The sequence below is a fragment of the Stegodyphus dumicola genome, chromosome X1 (assembly GCF_044657685.1).
Source record: "Stegodyphus dumicola isolate Sdum_Otavi_A_Nest chromosome X1, ASM4465768v1".
In the NCBI taxonomy this organism is placed as follows: Eukaryota; Metazoa; Arthropoda; class Arachnida; order Araneae; family Eresidae; genus Stegodyphus; species Stegodyphus dumicola.
The window spans coordinates 1,105,536-1,124,971 of NC_140780.1; the positions used below are offsets into that span (position 1 = coordinate 1,105,536).

The 19,436-nt window shown below is 31.3% G+C and overlaps 1 protein-coding gene across 1 annotated transcript in view; it reads left to right on the forward strand.

The window, feature by feature from the left end:
• The window catches only part of LOC146993036 (uncharacterized), a 133,241-nt gene that overhangs the window by 13,627 nt on the left and 100,178 nt on the right, over positions 1 to 19,436 (forward strand). The window contains exons 6-12 of the mRNA XM_085807664.1: positions 4,796 to 4,830; positions 7,530 to 7,584; positions 10,164 to 10,195; positions 12,942 to 13,020; positions 13,410 to 13,456; positions 14,732 to 14,776; positions 17,010 to 17,228. Coding sequence (XP_085663790.1) covers positions 4,796 to 4,830; positions 7,530 to 7,584; positions 10,164 to 10,195; positions 12,942 to 13,020; positions 13,410 to 13,456; positions 14,732 to 14,776; positions 17,010 to 17,228 — 512 coding nt within the window. The remainder of the gene's footprint in view (positions 1 to 4,795; positions 4,831 to 7,529; positions 7,585 to 10,163; positions 10,196 to 12,941; positions 13,021 to 13,409; positions 13,457 to 14,731; positions 14,777 to 17,009; positions 17,229 to 19,436) is intronic.

Consider the following 19,436-nt stretch of genomic DNA (forward strand, 5'->3'; position numbering starts at 1 on the left):
AGTTATAGAAGAACAGAAGATAACCTTTGAATGATCCGCTTCAAATCTGACTTTAAAATGGCAGACTTCTTACATCCATTTCTCCTTGAAATAAACAAAATTGGCAATTGGTATTAGCAAACTTGTTCAATTGAGCAAATTTCTGGGATTAGGAGACCAGCACCATCGAAATTGATAATTGCACTTCTTATTTCCAGTATCTCGGTGGAACCTCCAATTAATTAAGACTGTAATGTATTTTGCAGTAATTAACAAAACAGGCAATCTTAGTAGAACATAAATTTTATTTCTAATTCACGGAATTAGATAATTTGAAGAAATTCTTTAGTGGCAAAACTTTCATACTACTACTAGCTGGTAAGAACTTCAGAATTATAATTTTTAAAACAATTTCTTATGTTGCTGAGCAACGGTTACATAATAACCGTTGCTCAGCAACATAAGAATGGCATTGCCACTTCAACAATAAATTAGTTAAATAATAAATAAATTTATTAAATAACAAGATATTACAAAATATAGTGAAGAATAGCTAAACTTGATGACAGACGCTAATTTTAAAAGGTTTTCTAATATCACAAAACAAAGGTGAAATTTTTCAATTAATGGATTTTTTAAAGAAATGTGGAGAAGCGGTAATAAATGAAGATGATATAAAAGTTTTTCATGGTGAAGACAATGCTTTTCAATCATCAATCAATTAACGAATGGAGAAATCTATAGTATGGTTCTAGATCCAGAAAATATCGCTACTGATAGTGACGAAGGTGAGAGAGAAGTTACTGAAAACGAGAAAATTTCGATTGACAAGTTAGTTGGAATCCTCAAAACAGCAGTTACAGGACTTCAACAGTGTAACTAAACAAAAGATTATGTCTGTCTACAGAATTAAAAAAAATATATTAGCACAAAAAACAAAGCAATTTAAAATAGTAATTTACATTGAAAGAAATGTTTAATAAGGTAAACAATTAAATGTTAAGCTTTTTTTTTTTTTTTTTTTTTTTTTTTTTTTTTTTTTTTTTTTTGTAAATTTTGATACCCTTTTAGATCATTAATAGTTCATTATTTCATAAATTGCGATTTCATATTTTTAATTTTATAATTTCTACATGCCATCTTATAGATTTAAACTGATGATCTATTATCTGGATTTTGATCTATTTCGGACTTTGTACTGTATTATTTTTTCTTTCTTAAGTCAGTGGTTAGTATATTATTTTCCAATTGGCTTTAGTTAATCTTGCAATGGTAAGAAAAGTTTCAGTAAAATCAGGCTGCCTCAGATGCATTGAACCTTCTTGGATATGAACTCGTAGAATTTTGCATTATATCCTTCTGAAGAAGTATTTGTGCTAGAGACATAGAATGAGAACCGAATTCCAAGAAGAATTAAGCAAACTGTTTTATTGTTAAAGCTTTATTTGAACCAAAAGCATGATTCTGTTGATGTTTTAAATTTCTGTGGATTCTTGGCAATCAATTAGCAGAAAGTTTACCTTTAAATTTAAATTCATTTAATACTGGATGAATGCATTGGCTGGAAATTGCACTGGAGAAAGAGCATTGGCTGAGCAATTTTCTGCATCATTCACATGTAATAATGCGTATCAGTAGTGAACTGACCTATAAAATTAAGTGTTATTAATTTTGCAAGGGGGGAAATTGTTATACTTTTGGGAAATTTAAAAAAAAAAAAAAAAAAAAAAACTTTTGGGAGTGCCTTATGTTCTGTAAACATGTAAAGAAGTTCATTCCTGCAAACAGATATCTGAAATATTTAATAGTGTCAAATATTTCCAAAAACCTCACAGTCCAATGTATTATATTTCTTTTTAATATTACTCAATTTTCTAGAAAAGTATCATAGTGGCTCCCGTCTTAGTAACATGGAGTTCCTGGACTCAAGCGCCTATGGGTTTTCTCAAGCCATTATATATGTATATATGTATATATATATATATATATATATTTTTTTTTTCTTTTTCTTTTTTTTTTGTTTGTTGTTGTTGTGGATGGACAGAATTTATAACTTGTGCCATAAGCTGTTTATAAGGCTGAAAAGTGTTTTAGTGTCTTTTGACCAATCTAAGGATATTTTGTCATTTTTCTTACAACTTCATAGTGTACCATTTAAAGGAAGTTGAACTTCACCAGCATGATTTAAAAACTTCTTATAGAAATTAAGAATTCCCAAAAAATGTCAGAGTTCAAAAATAGTTTTTTTTCTTCAGAATATCTTGGATAACTTCAAAAGGAATGAATCAATTTTCGTCAATTGTAACCTAACCTAAGAATTTTACACGTCCTGCATTTAGGAAGGTTGACAGTCAAATTATGATTTTTTTCCCTCTTAAAAACTTCTTTGATAAAAAGGATATATTCATAGAGAGATGAAGAAGAAATCAAAATGTCCTTTCTATGTATACAGTCAAAAGTCGTTAATTCGGACACCCATAATCCGGAATGATCTATAATCCGAACCTCAAAGCTACAAACTTTCTGCGCATGCCTCGCGTTGACGCATGCGCATAAGCGTTTACGTGTGCGCATAAGACCTTTACGGCTGCGAATATCCGTGTGCGCATGCGCATAAAACATTTATGCATGTGCGTTTAATGTATAACAGACTGTATAAGCTAAGCTAAAATTATCTAATTCATTTAATGTTGCAGATTGCGTTGTTCCTTAATCTTCGAATTGGATCCGGCTTGTTATTTTTTGCAGACTGTTAGAGCAATTTTATAAAAGTTAGCTTAAACTTTCGATTATATCAAATAGAATTTCCAATACATATGTGCTAATATGTAAAGGATCTAAAGCGAAAATATGTTTCGAAATCCGAAATCTGTTTATTAATTTCAGGCTGCTTGGCGGGGGGAAAGCCGCAGCGCGCAATGAATTGGAAGTTGATCTGTCAGCACTATCCTTATCTTCAGGGCAGATGTTTTTATTTTATTTGGCTTATAATTCCTTACTAAATGTAGTATTTCATCTCGATGTACTCCGTCTTTGATATGATTTAAAACAAGTTCCGATAGTGAAGAAACTGACAGAGGTTATTGAAAACGAAAAAATTTCGATTGGCAAATTAGTCGGTGTTCTCGACACAGCAATCATAGGACTTGAACAGTGGAACTTTGTAACTAAACAAGAAATTATGTCTGTTTAATAGAATTAAAGAGAAAGTATTATCACATGAAACGAAGCAACTTAAACAACTTACATTGAAAGAAATGTTTAATAAAGTAAACAAATAAATATTAAGCTTTTTCTTTTTGTAAATTTTGATATCCTTTAGATCATAATTGTTCTTTATTTCATAAATTACGGTTTCATATTTTTAATTTTGTAATTTCTGCATGCCATCTTACCAGATTTAAACTGATGATCTATAATCTGGAATCGCCGAAGTCCCGACGAGTCTGGATTAACGACTTTTGACTGTAGTAGACAATAATTTAAATCTGACAAAATTTGATCTAGTAATGTTTGTATATTTGTGCAGCATTACGTAAGGCAAATGTTATGCAGTCTGCATGGGAAATTCAAAATATCCAGATGGATGACGTCCATGCTTTCCTCTATGCTTAGTTGCTTGGAGAATGCCTGCCTTTCAAAATGGCTCTCCCTACTTTTAGGTTTGCTTTTTCAAGCAGTCCTTTGAAGTATATGGTTACAAAACATAACATTGTATCAGGCCTTCTTCATCCCATGGCATGAACAATTAAACATTTGGGAGGCTATTTCGTGTTCAAACTTTTCACTTGAAATTTGTCTCCAGTTATGCTTTCGAAATTAGATACTGCTTTACGGGAGGCTTGATATTCCATCAAATGCTTCCACTCTATATTGTGTACAGTGTGTTAAAAAGGAGTTATCCAAACTAATATTAATAAAGATGTTCTCCTAAATTAGAGTTGTTCTTCCCAGACACTCTTATTATCTTGCACACCATCTGATTTTATACTCCATCAGCTACAATAAAGGAAAGTAAATAAATTTTTTAACAAATAGTGTTGAATACACTAAATTTATACCATTCACGAGAACACACAGTATTAGTTTAAATCTAGGAAGTAGTAAAACACACAGCAAAACTGTATTTTTGGGGGTTTTGAGAAGCTTAAGCAGATTTGAGAAATTCTGGAAGGACTGAGAGTGAAAAATTTCTCGTATGTATGGTTCCGAGGAACAGCCCAGCATTATTTTGCTAGATTGATCAAGGAGCCTCTGGGAAGAACACGTGGAACACAGATTGGGAACCAAGGCTTTAGAGGTTAGAATTCCCTATCAGAATTATGTTTATAAGAAGTTTATAAGAATTTTACATAATGTAAAGTGTTCATTTCTAACACAGAAAACGGCTGTTATCTGATTTTTCACAGTATAGGGCTTCTTTGTTTCTCTTACTGCCCCACCCCTAAATTTAAAATGTTTGTAATTTATTTTTAAGTCACAGTAATATTAATTTAATTAATAATTTATTCTTCATTTAGTCTCCAAAAATTTATAACTTCCGTTTCCTCTTTTATATAAATTAACAAATCCTATTGATAACTATTTCTCTAAAGCAGCACCTTGAAAGAAAATCCCTTAGCATTTTCAGAGTTAACTGTTGTTTCTACAGTTTTGAATTTTATATGTCATCAATTGCTCTTGTCATTGATATTTAAAGCCATGGCCGCTATTTTTGTATAGAGATATTTTAAGCCTTTTTGTACTCATAATCAGTACATATGTTTCCTTAAATTTCAGATAATACCTTGATTCCTTTTTTTTTTTTTTTTTCCAGAGCATGGGGGCTTTAGAAGGCATGTCTACCTCGAGGTTAGTATAAATATAATGAAACTTTTTAAGATACTATCAATTTGATTTCATGTAAATGTTGTTATTGAAGAGGAGTGGTCTCAAACATGAATTTGGCCAAATACGTGATTTGAAAGCATTTTGTTGCAAATATTCTAGCATTGAATAAGTGATTAACTTACTTAAGCTAAAAATAAACAGTTTTCAATTTATTCCAAAGTATTTCTGGCTACAGATTTGAGCTGCAATGCCAGTCAATCTAGTTCTTTTCATATTAATTTTCAGCTGTGATTTTTTTTGATAGGTATGAATAAAATTTAGTTATGTCTGTAGCTTGAAATGTTTGAAAAAATTTATACAAATTAAATATATATATTTATATGAATTTAAGGAATTAATTCTCTATTTCAGAAAGAGGAAAAATTTTCTTTCAATTTCTGAAAATGAAATTTTTCAGAAATTGGAAAGATTCATTCCAATTTTCATGTTTATTTTTAATGATAAGGAAAATAATGCAAAAGTGGACTGTGAATCATTAAAATTTTGAACTTTCTCTTCAAAGTCTTGTCATAATAATGCTTATTAAATTGCTGGGAATATATTCCCGAGCCATGTGAAACTGCTTCAAGGGGACATGTGCAGCTGGTAGGCCCCCAGTGTGTTACAACTGCCTTGGAAAATGTTTCTTTTTGTTAATGCAATCTGCTGAAATGATAAGAGAGCAGGTAATTTAAACACACAGATAGCTGCTGATAAATATGCCACACACTATTAAATATAGTTATGAAATGAGAACTAAAATATAAAATATATGTTATAAAAGAATTCATTTTTTACCCATATAAGAAAAGAGTACCGTGATCTGTTTTCTGCACCTTTATGACATGTGCCACAGCAATATTTAGGAAATTGCCATAGTAAAAAGATCTTTCCGAAAAAAAAAAAAAAGGTATGCATTAATGAATTTTATCAGACTTCAGAGTGTAGCCATCTTGAATCTGTGAGAGACTAGGCTTCCCATCTGTGAAAAACTGAATTGATTACATGAAGGATGAAGTTTTTGGAGTATTCTTAGCAGGTTTCCTGACTGGAAGTTGAAGACAACAATGTATCCCGATAATGCTCAATTGGATTCAAATCTGAGCACAATTCCATATCCTCTATTATTTCTTGCTCATGTATCACGTTTATGAACCTGGACATTTTGATGCATGAAAAGGGGGAAATCACCAGTGGCACCTGTAACATGCCATTACTAAGATTTTAAGAATTTAGTCTCTGTAAATGTGGATCATGGGCGGATCTATTCTGAATGATGCACAGATATGTACATCCATATGCGCTGAAATAAGCAGGCTATTTCCAGCAAAAGGAGGTCTGTATTGATTGTGTTACACTGAATTTTATTGAGTGTCACATTATCTCCAGATTATAAGTTATCGATTAGACACCTCTGGGCAAGATTTGGATTCTTTGGGGATGAAAGCTTGGATGTGCATTTGTCTTAAGTGCAGTTTATTTAAGCTTTAAACTCCTCTGAAGACAGAAATGCACGGGACTAGCCCACACCTGGAAATACATTTGTATATTCTTTGTGTAAGTTTCTTGTAATAGTCATTGGAAGCTATTTTTGTGGTTGCATGACATTTTGTCACCTCTCCAGAGGGGCCATTATTATTAGCAAATAAGGTCATTCTATATAGAATTATATAACATGTTTTTTTTTTCCAAATCTATAGAAAATACATAATATTTTTCATATCAGTTTAAATGAATATTCAACTAATTTCCTGTAAAATGTTTTGCTATTTCACCTGAGCTACGTCTGTACCCCAATAAGGGTTGCTATTCCACCTGGGATCATACTAAATTTAATACGGTCATCTGGTAAACCATCTTAAATTTAGTATGATCTCTTTTGAGAAATGGTTAAGTGGTAACTTGGTGGTAACTTTCGCAAGTGGTAACTTGCGAAAGACATTGACCAATATCGCTTGGTACCAAAGTTGGTGGTTACATCTTAGCTTACTCGAATGTTGGATACTAATATTTGTTGATGTCTGGCTTTCCATCTTGCTGTGGCTCATCATAAGATGCTTTAATTCGAAATCCTTTTGACTCGAGACTGATCTGAAGTGGATGGAAAAATATGCTGTCACTACAATAAATGATACATGTATACAGGTTTAAAAGAAACACTCATTTTAGGAGACTTTCATCTCACATTAAAAAGTGTCTTCATTGTTAATCTTCATATGAAACAGCCTTCTACGCCTGCCTTTTTGTTATCTAGAGTAATTAATTTTATTTCAAGGCAGTTTAGTAAACAACGCTTTATAGTGAACTGGTTTGAAATGAAAGATATTTTGATAAATTCTCTTCTGTTCACCAGCATCTCCAGCATATACATTTTCAGTTTTTGTGGCCCGTAGGCTCTACTTGCTTTGTGTTGCCGTGCAGAAGCCCTGGTATATGCGAAACTTTTTCGGATTTCTTCTAGTAAGCAAACACAAGTGAGGTTCTTCTAAAAGCAAGCTGGTGTAAGCTATTTTAAAGCTAAGAGTATGCGTATTAGAGATTATATGAAGTGTAATATATTACATATATATAATATGATAATATATGAAATATATGCAAATGCTTTGAAAGTTACTGAAGTTTTTATTTAAATGTAGAAATAAAATTATACAGCATTTTAATTCTAATTTTCTCCTTTCCAGATGCTCGAAGTCTGCAGGGCATGTGCATCGCGTCTCCGAGCAGCTGCAGGCAGAGGTAATGAAGAGATATTTCTTTTTTGGTTTATGCTGAAATTGAATCTTTTATATGTATTTATTGTCATTTTTGTCCTTTTTAACTCGATGGTTAGTGTATTATTTTCTAATTGGCTTTTGTTAATCTTGTAATGGTAGTAAAAGTTTTAGTAAAATCATGCTGCTTCAGATGCATTGAACCCTGTCAGATATGGATTCTTAGAATTTTGCATTATATTCTTCTTCTGAGGAATTATTTGGGCTAGAGATAAGCAAGTTATTGTCTGTAGTGGTCATACTGGAGTTCTGCCATATTAAAGCTGTACCTGAGGAACACTCCGGGGGGCATGACTTGAAATGAAAGTACAGTAAGTGAATCATAGAACAGCAGAACACCAGTAGAAGAGCAGCAAAAAATGGCCTAAGTTCATAAGAGGCTTTGGAAAAAAGCGTAGATATGTCAGCATAGGTGTTGCCATCTGGTGGTGGTGGAAATGGTGAGAAGATCTAGGAAAAGCTGGATGGTGAAAGCTGGGTTGCTGAGGATTAGGAGGCAGCGAAGAACTTGGAGGAAGTAGCTCATACCTGGGAGAAAGGATAACAGAAATGGCATCAGTAACCATTTTGATGTGAAAAAGAGTGTCAACTGGTCAATTTAAGAAACTGGTAAATGGCCAACTGGTCAACAAGAAAAATCTTACTTTTGGGTCTAGATGTAATTGTGAATTTGTAACTTGTGTCATAAGCTACTTGCATGTCTCAAAAGCTGTACCTGCTGATATTGCCCCCGCCCATCTGAAGCAGCATGAGCTGTCAATTTTTTTTGAGATTTAAAATTTACAGCTTGGTTTCTAGATGATTATTAAACATCAATTTTTAAAGAATAATAAATTCTTTTAATAAATTAAGATGACATTAATCTGAGTAATGAACTTAGACATTAGCAAAGCAGCCTTCACTTCCAGAAAGTACCTGAAAGTAACCAGCACTTCTTGGAAAATGAACAAATAAGCACATCAATGGTAATCATTTTTTGTAATGCAATCTCTCTATGGGAGTGCACAATTGCTTAGAACTACCGGTGTAGTCATTTTTTAGATGTTTCAGTACAGTTCAGTACATAATTTCTAAGTACAGGGAAAAAAATATGCGATTATGTCCTATTTCTTTTAAGTAAAATGAGCTGATGAATGAACTATTCTATTGAGCTAATTGTAGCAAAGAATTTTAATTGATATTCATTAACTAGAAAAAGCTTGTATTTCTAGATGACCATATGTTCGCGGGGTAGGTTTGCAAACCACTTAACCCGCCTCTACATTTACCACTCATGTTTTGAGAATGCCCAGAGAACCTTTTATGTCTGTATGTCTGGCTGACTGTGAATTATGAAAGTGATGACCTCTATGTATGATGTGCAGTATCTCCACTGGAATCTTGCCCACTTGCTATTATATGGAAATTCAAAATACCCAGACTGATCACAGCCATGCTTTTCTGTATACTTTATACCTGGATGTCTTTCAAGATGGTTCTCCCCACTTTTAGGTTTGTTTTTTTAAGCAGGCTTTTAAAGTAAATGATTATGAAGCAGAACATTGTGTCTGTCCTCCTTCATCCTGTGGCATGAACAATTAAACTATTATTGGCATGAACAATTAAATCTGAGACTATTTGGTGTTTTAACTTTGTGCTTTAAATTTACCTCTTATGCTCTCGAAGTTAAATGCTGCTTTACGGGAGCTTCCACTCTAGTGTGTCAAAAAAAAAAGTTACCTAATATTAATAAAGATGTTCTCCTATATCAGAGTAATCAGGAAAGAGGCCAATACAAATTTATTTGACTACATGAAAGAGGCAATTCTTTGTAATTCAATTTGATTTTGCTTATGCTATTACACTTTGGTATTTTAATGACATGTATTTTAAATTATTTCATGTTTTAGAATTTTACACTTGACATTTAATATCATCAGGTATCGGCAACTTCATCTGAGTACTGATCATTTCATCAGTTTTGGTTGTTATGCAGCTCATGTGGTTTTAACCATGTCTGTCTATTTGTATATCTATCCTGTTTCTATCTATCAGCTGTGTTTCAAGTGCCTTACATGTAGTTCGGCGCGTATAACGTTTAAGGTTTTGTGCCAGAATACCCCCACATCCATCTCTCCATTCATCCTCTCCCCCAAACCTAAATTTAAAAATGTTTGTAATTGGTTTTTAAGTTACAGTAATATTAATAATTTATTCTTGAGATAGTCCCTGAAAATTTTTAATTTTCATTTTCTCTTTTATACAAATTAACAAATCATATTATTAACTAATTCTCTAAAGCAGCAGATGTTATTCCATTCCTTTAAACAAAAACCCATAGCATTTTAAAACAGTGTTTAACTTGTGTGTAAGCAAGTAACTTGTTAAAGTTTTTTCTCTGCAATTATGTCGCCAATTATGTCGCTTTTGCCATTGATATTTAAAACCACGACCACTATATTTGTATAGAGATGTTTTTCAAGAAGAAGACAAACCTGTTTTTTTGCTAGAAATCAGTACATATCTGTCTTTAACTTTTAGATAATTGCTTAATTTTTTTTTCAGGTCCTCGGAGAGTAAAGGAGGATCTGCTGAAGGTGTGTATAATTATGATAATCCTTTTTAAGACATTATCCATTTAATTTTTTGTGGATGTTAACATCTGAGAGCAGTGGTCTCAAATATAAGTTGAACTTTTGCCTGATGCATGAAACCAGCTTATTCCAAATAATTCTAATTATGTTGAATTAATGACTGACTAACTTATGGTAAAAATAAACAGCTTACAAAATATTTCCAAGTGGCCAAAACTTGAGGACTAATAATGACTACTTATTCCTCTTTCTTTTATTTATTAAGCTTTGCTTCTGCGTATACAGAAAAAATACAACTATACTGAAAAACATATATCTATACATCAGTAAGTAAATTTCCTTATTTTGGGCTACTGATTTGAGCTGCAACACCTAATGTAACCGTCAGTCGATCTCATTCTTTTCTTATTAAATTTCAACTGCTCAGAAAAAATGTTCACATATCAAATGCTCAAACAAAATGATTATTCTTATCACAGTAATTAACAATTGAGTGATAGGTATGAATAAATTTTAGATCTGTAGCTTGAAATCTTTGGAAAAATCTCAATTTAGTCAGATCTGTAGCTTGAAATCTTTGGAAAAATCTACTTCCGTTTATGAATATTTTTGAGTGATTCTCATGTTCGTTTTGAAGGGTTAGCAAAATGATGTAAAAGTGGACTATGAATAATGTTTATTAAATTGCTGAGAATATATTCCCAAGCCATGTGAAACAGCGAGCCGGCAGGCCACCAGTTTGAGACAGCTGCCTTGGAAAACTTTTCTTTTTGTTAATATACTTCATGTTAAAGATTATCAAAATGAGATGTTTTATTTTTTGTATTTAAGCTTCCACACTAGACAGCCACATGAAAAGCTCAGGACATGCCACATTATTTATGATATTGTTATGAATTAATGAGCTATAAAGCAGTTGATGCAATTGTTAAGAATATTGTTTCTTTCATTTTTTAATGTAAATGATTTAAATAAAATATGTTAAATTAATGTATTCTCATTTAAATGAATCAGATTAAAACATTAAATACTTTTATAGAATTATATAACTTATTTTTTATCACTCTTTAAATCGATAGAAAATAAATAATATTTCTCTAAATGAATATTAATCTAATTTCCTATGAAATGTTCTTTTATTCCACCTGGGCACTGTCTGGTGACAATCTGAACTGATAAACTGTATTAAATTTAAAATGATCCCTTTTGAGTTAAGATCTGAACCACTTCAATTCTTATCTTTCTCGTTCAGTGTTTCTTTATTTAATAAAACTGGCATCAATATAAAGAAAATGCTTTGTATGTACTTTACTCAATTGATAAGGGGATAGGCAATTTAAATAGACAGATAGCTGCTGGTTAAATATATTTATGAATGCTAGAACTTAATAAAAATGTAAGAAAGGATAAATTTATAGGAAACACAACTATTATAAAAAATTCATTTTTACACATGTCTTTCAGACAAAAAAGAGATGTGCATTGAGGAATTTTGTAAGACTTTTAATAAAGATTGTAGATATTTTCAGTTTTTGGGAACACTAAATTGATTTCATGATAGATGAGGTTATGGGAAATTTTCCCTATAGAATGTACAATAGCTAAAGTTATCCTGATTATGTTGTACGGGATCCAAATCTGAACACCATTCCATGTGCTCTTTTATTTCCTCCTCCTATGTTTAAGTTCATGAACTAGGCCATTTTGATGTATAAAAACCGTGGAATCGCGAGTGGCAGCAATACAAGGCATTACCAAGATTTTTAGAATTTGTACATTTGAGCCATCAGGAGATCCATTCTGAATGATGTAGAAGTCAGTACATCCATATACGCTGAAACAAACCCGTTATTTTCAGCAAAACAAGCCCTTTTTTAAATTGTGTCGCACTAAATTGTATTGAGTGTCGCATTTTGTTTTTGTTCATGAATTAGCTGTCTCTGACCAAATCTGGATTCCTTCAGGTAAAAAGCTTGGTTGGACATTTTGTCCAATTGCAGCTTTCTTAAGTCCAGTTTCTTCAAGCCTGGCCTACACCTGGAAATACATTTGTAAATTCTTTGTGTAAACTTCTTGTAATAGCCAATGGAAGCTTTTTTTGCTGTTGCGTGACATTTTGTCAACTCTTCAGTGGGGCCATTATTAGGAAGGTCATTCTTTGAAGAGGTAACTTGTGAAAGACATTGACCAAAATCTGTTGGTACCAAATTAGGTGGCCGCATCTTAGCTCACTCGAATGTTGGATGCTAATATCTGTTGATGTCTGGCTTTCCATCTTGCTGTGGCTCATCATACGATGCTTTAATGCGAAATCCTTTTGACTTGAGGCTATGATCTGAAGTGGATGGAAAACTGCTGTCACTACAAAAAATAATACATGTATACAGGTTTAAAAGAAACACTCATTTTAGGAGACTTTCATCTCACATTAAAAAAGTGTCTTCATTGTAAAAATTGTATTTGCATTTTAAACTGCTTTCTATGCCTGCTTCTTCATTATCCAGACTAATGCATTTTATTTCAAAGCAGTTCAGTAAACACCACTTTAGTAAACTGGTTTGAAATAAAATATATTTTGAAACGTCCTTTTTTGTGTTGGGCAGCATCTGTACTGTATAAAGTTTTTAGTTTTTGTTACCCATAAGCTCTATTTGCATTGAGTAATGCTGCGCGTCTGTGTTAGAGATTATATAAACTGAATGTAAAAATAACTTATACAGCATTCTAATTGAGATTTTATCCTTTTCAGGTGTTGGAGAAAGCCTTCAAAATGAGGGATGAGTTTGATGAAATCCTGAGAAAGGAAACTAATGCCCTGCTCGATGCAGGTAATTAATAGTTAATTTTTTTGGCATATGCGGTAATTTAATGTTTTATATAGTGTCATTTTCTTCCTTTTTAACTCAATATTTAGTGCATTGTTTTCTATCTGGCATCTTGAATGCATTTCAATATGCATTTTTGTTGATCATGTTTTCATACAGAAAAACTGATGATACAGATAAAGTATTGGCAATTTGAAATCAATTTCTGTTTCGATTTGTTTATAATTTTTGTTTTATTTATTTATTTATTTATTTAAATGAAGTGCCTTTCCCAAGAATCCATTTCTTTGTTAGATTCCTATAGTTAATGCTAATTTTTTGTTGAATATGCATTTTTGTTAATCACGCACGCTACATGCAGAAAAGATTGATTTTTTTTTTTTTTTTTAAAGGACTGGGACCCTATTCTCAGGATAGAAGACTAGAAGCAGTGGATGAGGTAAAATTTTGTTCAATTAATACTTCTCTAAAGCATATATTTAAAAAATCCATGAGTTTTCAGTTATTTTAAACATTCAAAGTATATTTTAATTGCTGCAGCTGTATTTTTCACAAGTATTGTATTTAGGAAATCCTTAGTAGATGTATTATTCATTTTAGTATAGAGATTCAGACTAAAAAAAGTTTCTATTTTTATAAAACAGGAATATTAGTAGTTCTTGAACACCATAATACTACCTAAGCAGTTTCTTTTTTCAAATTTTAAAGAAAATTTAGGTTACACTTTTCATGGTTTTAAGTAGACATCAGTGCTTAGTTGTAATTTCCCAGCTGAAGTTAAGTCTCGTTTATTGGGAGCATAATTTTGTTATGTTAATGTTTGAATAATGTAACATTCTATTTGGGTCATTTAAAACACTTTAATGGGAATTACGTATATCTGTGACAAACAGACAAACAGTTGTGCAAGTAAAGTTGTACCAGAGAAGGAATTTTGCTCGATTTATCATATGGATTTATGATGCAATTTGCACATATGTGTTATCAGTTTTGATTGAATTTTTACAACAAAATCTTGGCTTATGTGCAGGTTGGCTTATATTTGGAAATGTTTGGTAATGTGTTAAATGATTGCTATTGTATTTTTCTTGCACTTTTTTCAGTGTTGCAATAATAACAATTCTATTTTCTGTTGTCATTTATTTGAATCTAGTAAATATTTCATACATCAGATCATCTATGTTTCGTAATTTTATTTCTTGTATTATTGTCAAGGAATTGTATTGCCAAAATATGTCTGGTTGTAATGAAAGTTTTCCCATCAGAAAATGTTAGTAATAAAGTTAGGGGAAAAAAAAAGCATGATAGCAGTGTCTTTAGTGCGAGTAGTAATCACCACCTAATTCCATAATTTTATGCCAATGTTTTGGTAGTTTTTCAAAACCTTTGGCCTGGAAACTTGGTGGCCGTGAGCTCCCCCCCCCCAATAAAAAACTTCATTTTGGACATCGTGTGCAGAATGGAAGATAGCATCAACAAGATGTAGCTGCAGTTGTAAAAAAAGGTAGAGTTCCAGAGAACTTCGAGAATTCACACCCAGCTAAACTGTACTGTTTCACAATTTATATTGGTTTTTACTTGATGTCAGCACCTCATATAAAAACTCCCATATTGCTTTCTCAGGGTTTTTGATATTTGATTGTAAATGCAAAGAAAATTTGTAATATGTGCACTAATTATACAAAGTTTCTAAATATCTTTGTTACTTTTACAGAGCGCCCCATTGCCTCCTCCAACACCTTCTGCTTTCCGAACTGAGGTAAGTTTCATGCATCTTCATATATCTATAAGCAGAATAATTAAATATCTGTCAATTCAGATTTTGAATGATTCATGCTTTAACTAAAGCTTCCTTGAGATTTGATTTAGTTATTGGCATTAGCTTTTATTAGACATCAGTCCTAAATTTTAGTTTCCCAGTTAAAGTTAAGTCATTCTTTTTGGAAGCACTATTTATGCTAGTGTTTATGTAATGTAAAATAAAGTAATGTAAATAATAGCCTAAGAATAAAATGTAAAATAAAATAATATCCTAAGAATTTCCTCTAAAGATGTGTAAAAAGTGAATCCATAGGACTTATCATGTCAAGAAAATATCTTACACTATTGTAAACTTTCCAGAAACTTGGAAAATGATTTAAACTTTGTTCCATGTTCTAACTGGAGTCTAAGCCCTATCTGAGACTTGATGTAAGTAATGACTGACATAATCGTTCGTGGTGTCTTTCTCTTCCTCTACAGCTCTACTATCTAAACATGGGAAAGATTAAACACAATGAAATTTAAGAAGGATCAAAATGCTTCCCAAAATTTGAGGAAAAAAAAAAAAATGTAATAAAAATTTTGAAATAAATTTCATTTACTTTTGAATAGAATATCAATATAGCAACATGTGCTTAGTTACACATAGGGTATCCAATTTTGTATTCAATCTGAAAATTTAGGTGATAAATTTCAGAATTATCATAATCAGTTCTATTTAATTCATAATCTTGGGGTCTTAAGTTCGTTGTAATGTAGAATAAATAGTATAATGAAATCTGACAACCGCAGCTTGCCATAAATGCACACAAAGCTGTTAAAATCGAAAAATTTACAACCAGCAACTCATTATGATAGTTCCATTTCAAATACCTTATACGTTTTGTGATTTAGAGATGTTTTTCATGCCATTGTTTTAGGGAAAAAATTCCAGATGAGTGTTTTTATGATCAGCAGGAGTTGCCATTATCACATGAAAATAACTTTATTTAGAATTTGAGAGAAAATATATTTAATAAAAATTTTGAAATAAATTTCATTTACTTATGAATAGAATCTCAATATAACAACATTGACGTAAATGACACATAGGGTATCATTTTTGTGTGGAATCTGAAATTTTAGCAGATAAACTTCAAAAGTAATAAATGTATACTCAATTTTATTTAATTCATAATTTTGGGGTCTTAAGTTCTTTGTAATATAGTATAGTAGGATTATTTCAAATTTATAAATTTTTGTTCCGGTGCCTGCCCGTAACAGGGTCAATATTGAAATCGCAGCGTCCTGGAATTGAGATGTTTCCGTAAAACAAATTTAGTTTAATTTTATGTTTTTCATATTTTCAATTTTTAATGAAGATATTTCGAGTTTTTATATATTTTCACCTTGCCTCAAAGTGAGAACTGAATGAGAAATATATCTCAAATTCAAGTAAATAAGTTTAAATAAAATGCAGCCAAAAATGTCTATACACCATACAAGAAAGTCGGGGTGTCCACGCCAGACATTTTTTTGGAAGTTTTCCTAAATAGGAATCTATGAAAGGGCAAAGAACTGTATAAAACATATGCAAATCCTTAAGAAGAAATTATTTTTCCACAATATTTATTCTGCTTATATTTCTTACATTGTAAAAGTTTCTATATATTGAACACAACATATTTTGAAAAATAATGCTGACTATATGAAACTAAATCTTTAGAATTTCCATCATATGTTAAATATACATATCTTGAAGATTATGCAATCATGTTTTGAACTGCAGTTAGGTTTTCTTTAACTGCAATTAAAAACTGCAGAATCCTATGTGGTTGGAATTTTCAAAATGTTGCTTTAATAGATTCTAATAGTTTATCAATATTTATTTAAAATTATGAATTCACTTGTTTTATTTAGTATTGTGATTCAGAGATGTGTTTTGCATGCCATTCTTTTAGTAAAAGAAACTCCGTTTTTGAAATGGGAATACAAATGTGTGATTTTATGATTTGTGGGCTGTTACCATTATAACATCAAAATGCTTTTCTAAAATTTGAGAGAAAGTAAATTTAATAAAATTTTGAAATTTCTTTTACTTTCGAATAGAATCTCAATATAGCAGCATAAATATAAATGACATGTTATAATCTAAAGGTTTAGATATGTGATTGTGAAGGTAAAAAAATATTTGTAATATGAGTACTAACTATTCTAATAGTTATTTCTTAATACATTTGTTACTTTTATAGGGCAGCAAAAAGAAGAGCAGAATGATTTGCTCCAAATCAAGCTCCTCCTCATCCCCTGGTCCAGCAAGCATAACTGGCACCCAAGGCATACCTTTTCGGCACCCACCTCAACAAAGTGAGGTGATGCGATTCTTGTTTGGGGACCATTTGGCGTCTCTCTGCGAGCAGTGCCCTCCTTCTCCCCCCCTCGCTATGCCACTGCCAGCATTCCCGCTCCAAGTAAGTTTTCTGCATCTTCATATATATTTTTAACTAGAAGTAACTGTTGGTTTTAATCTGGTAGCACAATAGTTCTATTTCAGACACCTTTATAAAAGATTTTATTTCCAATTTAAAAACTTTGCTACAGCGATTCATCACGGCAATAATGAGGTCGCAGGGCCCAGTGATCAGGGCACAAGGTCAGGTCCCTGGGACGAAGACATAATTAATTTAAGACAAATTTAATTAAATTAAATTTTATATTTTTATGTAATTTAATTTGTTTCATATTTTGCAATTTTTAATGAAGGTATTTTGAGTTTTTATGTATTTTTGCATTGCCGCAAAGTGAGAACTGAATTAATTGAATGAGAAATATATCTCAAATTGAAGGAATTAAGTTTAAATGAAATGTAGCAAAAAATGTGTATACTTTAATATGCTATACAAGAAAGTTGTGGTGTCCACATCAGAATTTTTATGAGGATTTTCCTTAAATAGAAAAGGAAAAAAAATGTATAGAATGTTATATTTTGTAATTTATAATGTTTTACATTTAAAAATTCCAAAACATGAATATTTGGGTCAAAATATTTTTGTAACCGGAAGTATGTATATCTATGGTAAACAGACAAACAGTTGTGCAGGGAAGGAATTTTGCTGGATTTGTCATGTAACTTGATTTATGATGGAATTTGCACATATATGTCTTCAGGTTTGATTGTGTTACTGTTTTGGGGGCAGAACTCGGTTTTGGAAAATGACAATGTAGACGTGCGTTTTGATGATCTGCAGGAGTTGCCATTTTGACATGAAAATTCTTTGTTTAGAATTTGAGAGAAAGTATATTTAATAAAAATTTTGAAATAAATTTCATTTACTTTTGAATAGAATCTCAATATAACAACATTGGCATAAATGACACATATGGTATCATTTTCGTGTAGAATCTGAAATTTTAGCAAATAAATTTCAAAAGTAATAAATGTATAGTCGATTCTATTTAATTCATAATTTTAGGGTCTTAAGTTCTTCATAACATAGGATAGTAGGATTATTTCTAATTTATAAATTTTTGTTCCAGTGCCGGCCCATAACACGGTCAATATTGAAATCGCAGGGTACTGGGACGGGCACGTTTCAGTAAAAAAAATTTAGTTTAATTTTATGTTTATTCACATTTTTAAATTTTTAATGAAGGTATGAGTTTTTATTATGTATTTCTGCCTTGCCACGAAGTGAGAACTGAATGAATGAGAAATATATCCGAAATTCCAGGAAATAAGTGTGAATTGAGATACAGCAAAAATTATCTATTATTTAATACCCCATACAAGAAAGTCATATTTTGTTCACATCAGATTTTTTTAAAATAAGGAATGCAAAATTTTTTCTAAATAAAAATGGAAAGAAATGTATAAAATGTTACATTTTGAAATGTGTCTGTTTGTAATGAAAGTTTTCCATCAAAAATTTCTTAAATTCTAGTCCAAACACATACCAACTTCAATTTGAATTTCCTGTGTAGAATGGAAGATAGCACCAGCTAAATGTAGCTTCAGTTATAAAAAATCTGATGTTTACACCACATGACTTCCTTGCACGGAATATTAAATTATACATCTTTCTTCTTGCATTTCATTTAAACCTACTGGATTGAATTAAATCTACTTTGTCCACAGCGCGTAAACCATGATAGAATAAATGCACTCTTTAAAATTCACTATATTTGTTTACCATAGCGACACTCTGGTGCTGGGTTCACTCGACAGAGTTACATTTTGTCCATATTATAACTTAGAACGCATATAAATTTATATCATTTGAAGAATTATCTAATTGTTGTCGCATGTTCTATTCAAATACTGTAATAAATCTAACATGATGTATAAAAGATATTAAGCAAACAAAACAAAAAAGAAAGTTTTTCACAGACGATTCAGTATTTCTCATTCAGTTAATTCAGTTCTTACTTCTTGACAAGGCAAAAATACATAACAATTAAAAATATCTATATTATAAATTACGAAATAAATCTGAAACTCTTATTTCCTCGAATAAATTCCAGAAAGGATTAAACATGATTTAATTCGCAATAATAAAAGAAGGCGTTATCTTTGTTGTTGCGAAGCTTAGTTTCTGTAGATTGGCAACAAATCCGCAATTTTGCCAGTTTTGAAGTGTAAACAAACATGTCCGCCATCGCAAAATTCATTAGGCTTAGCT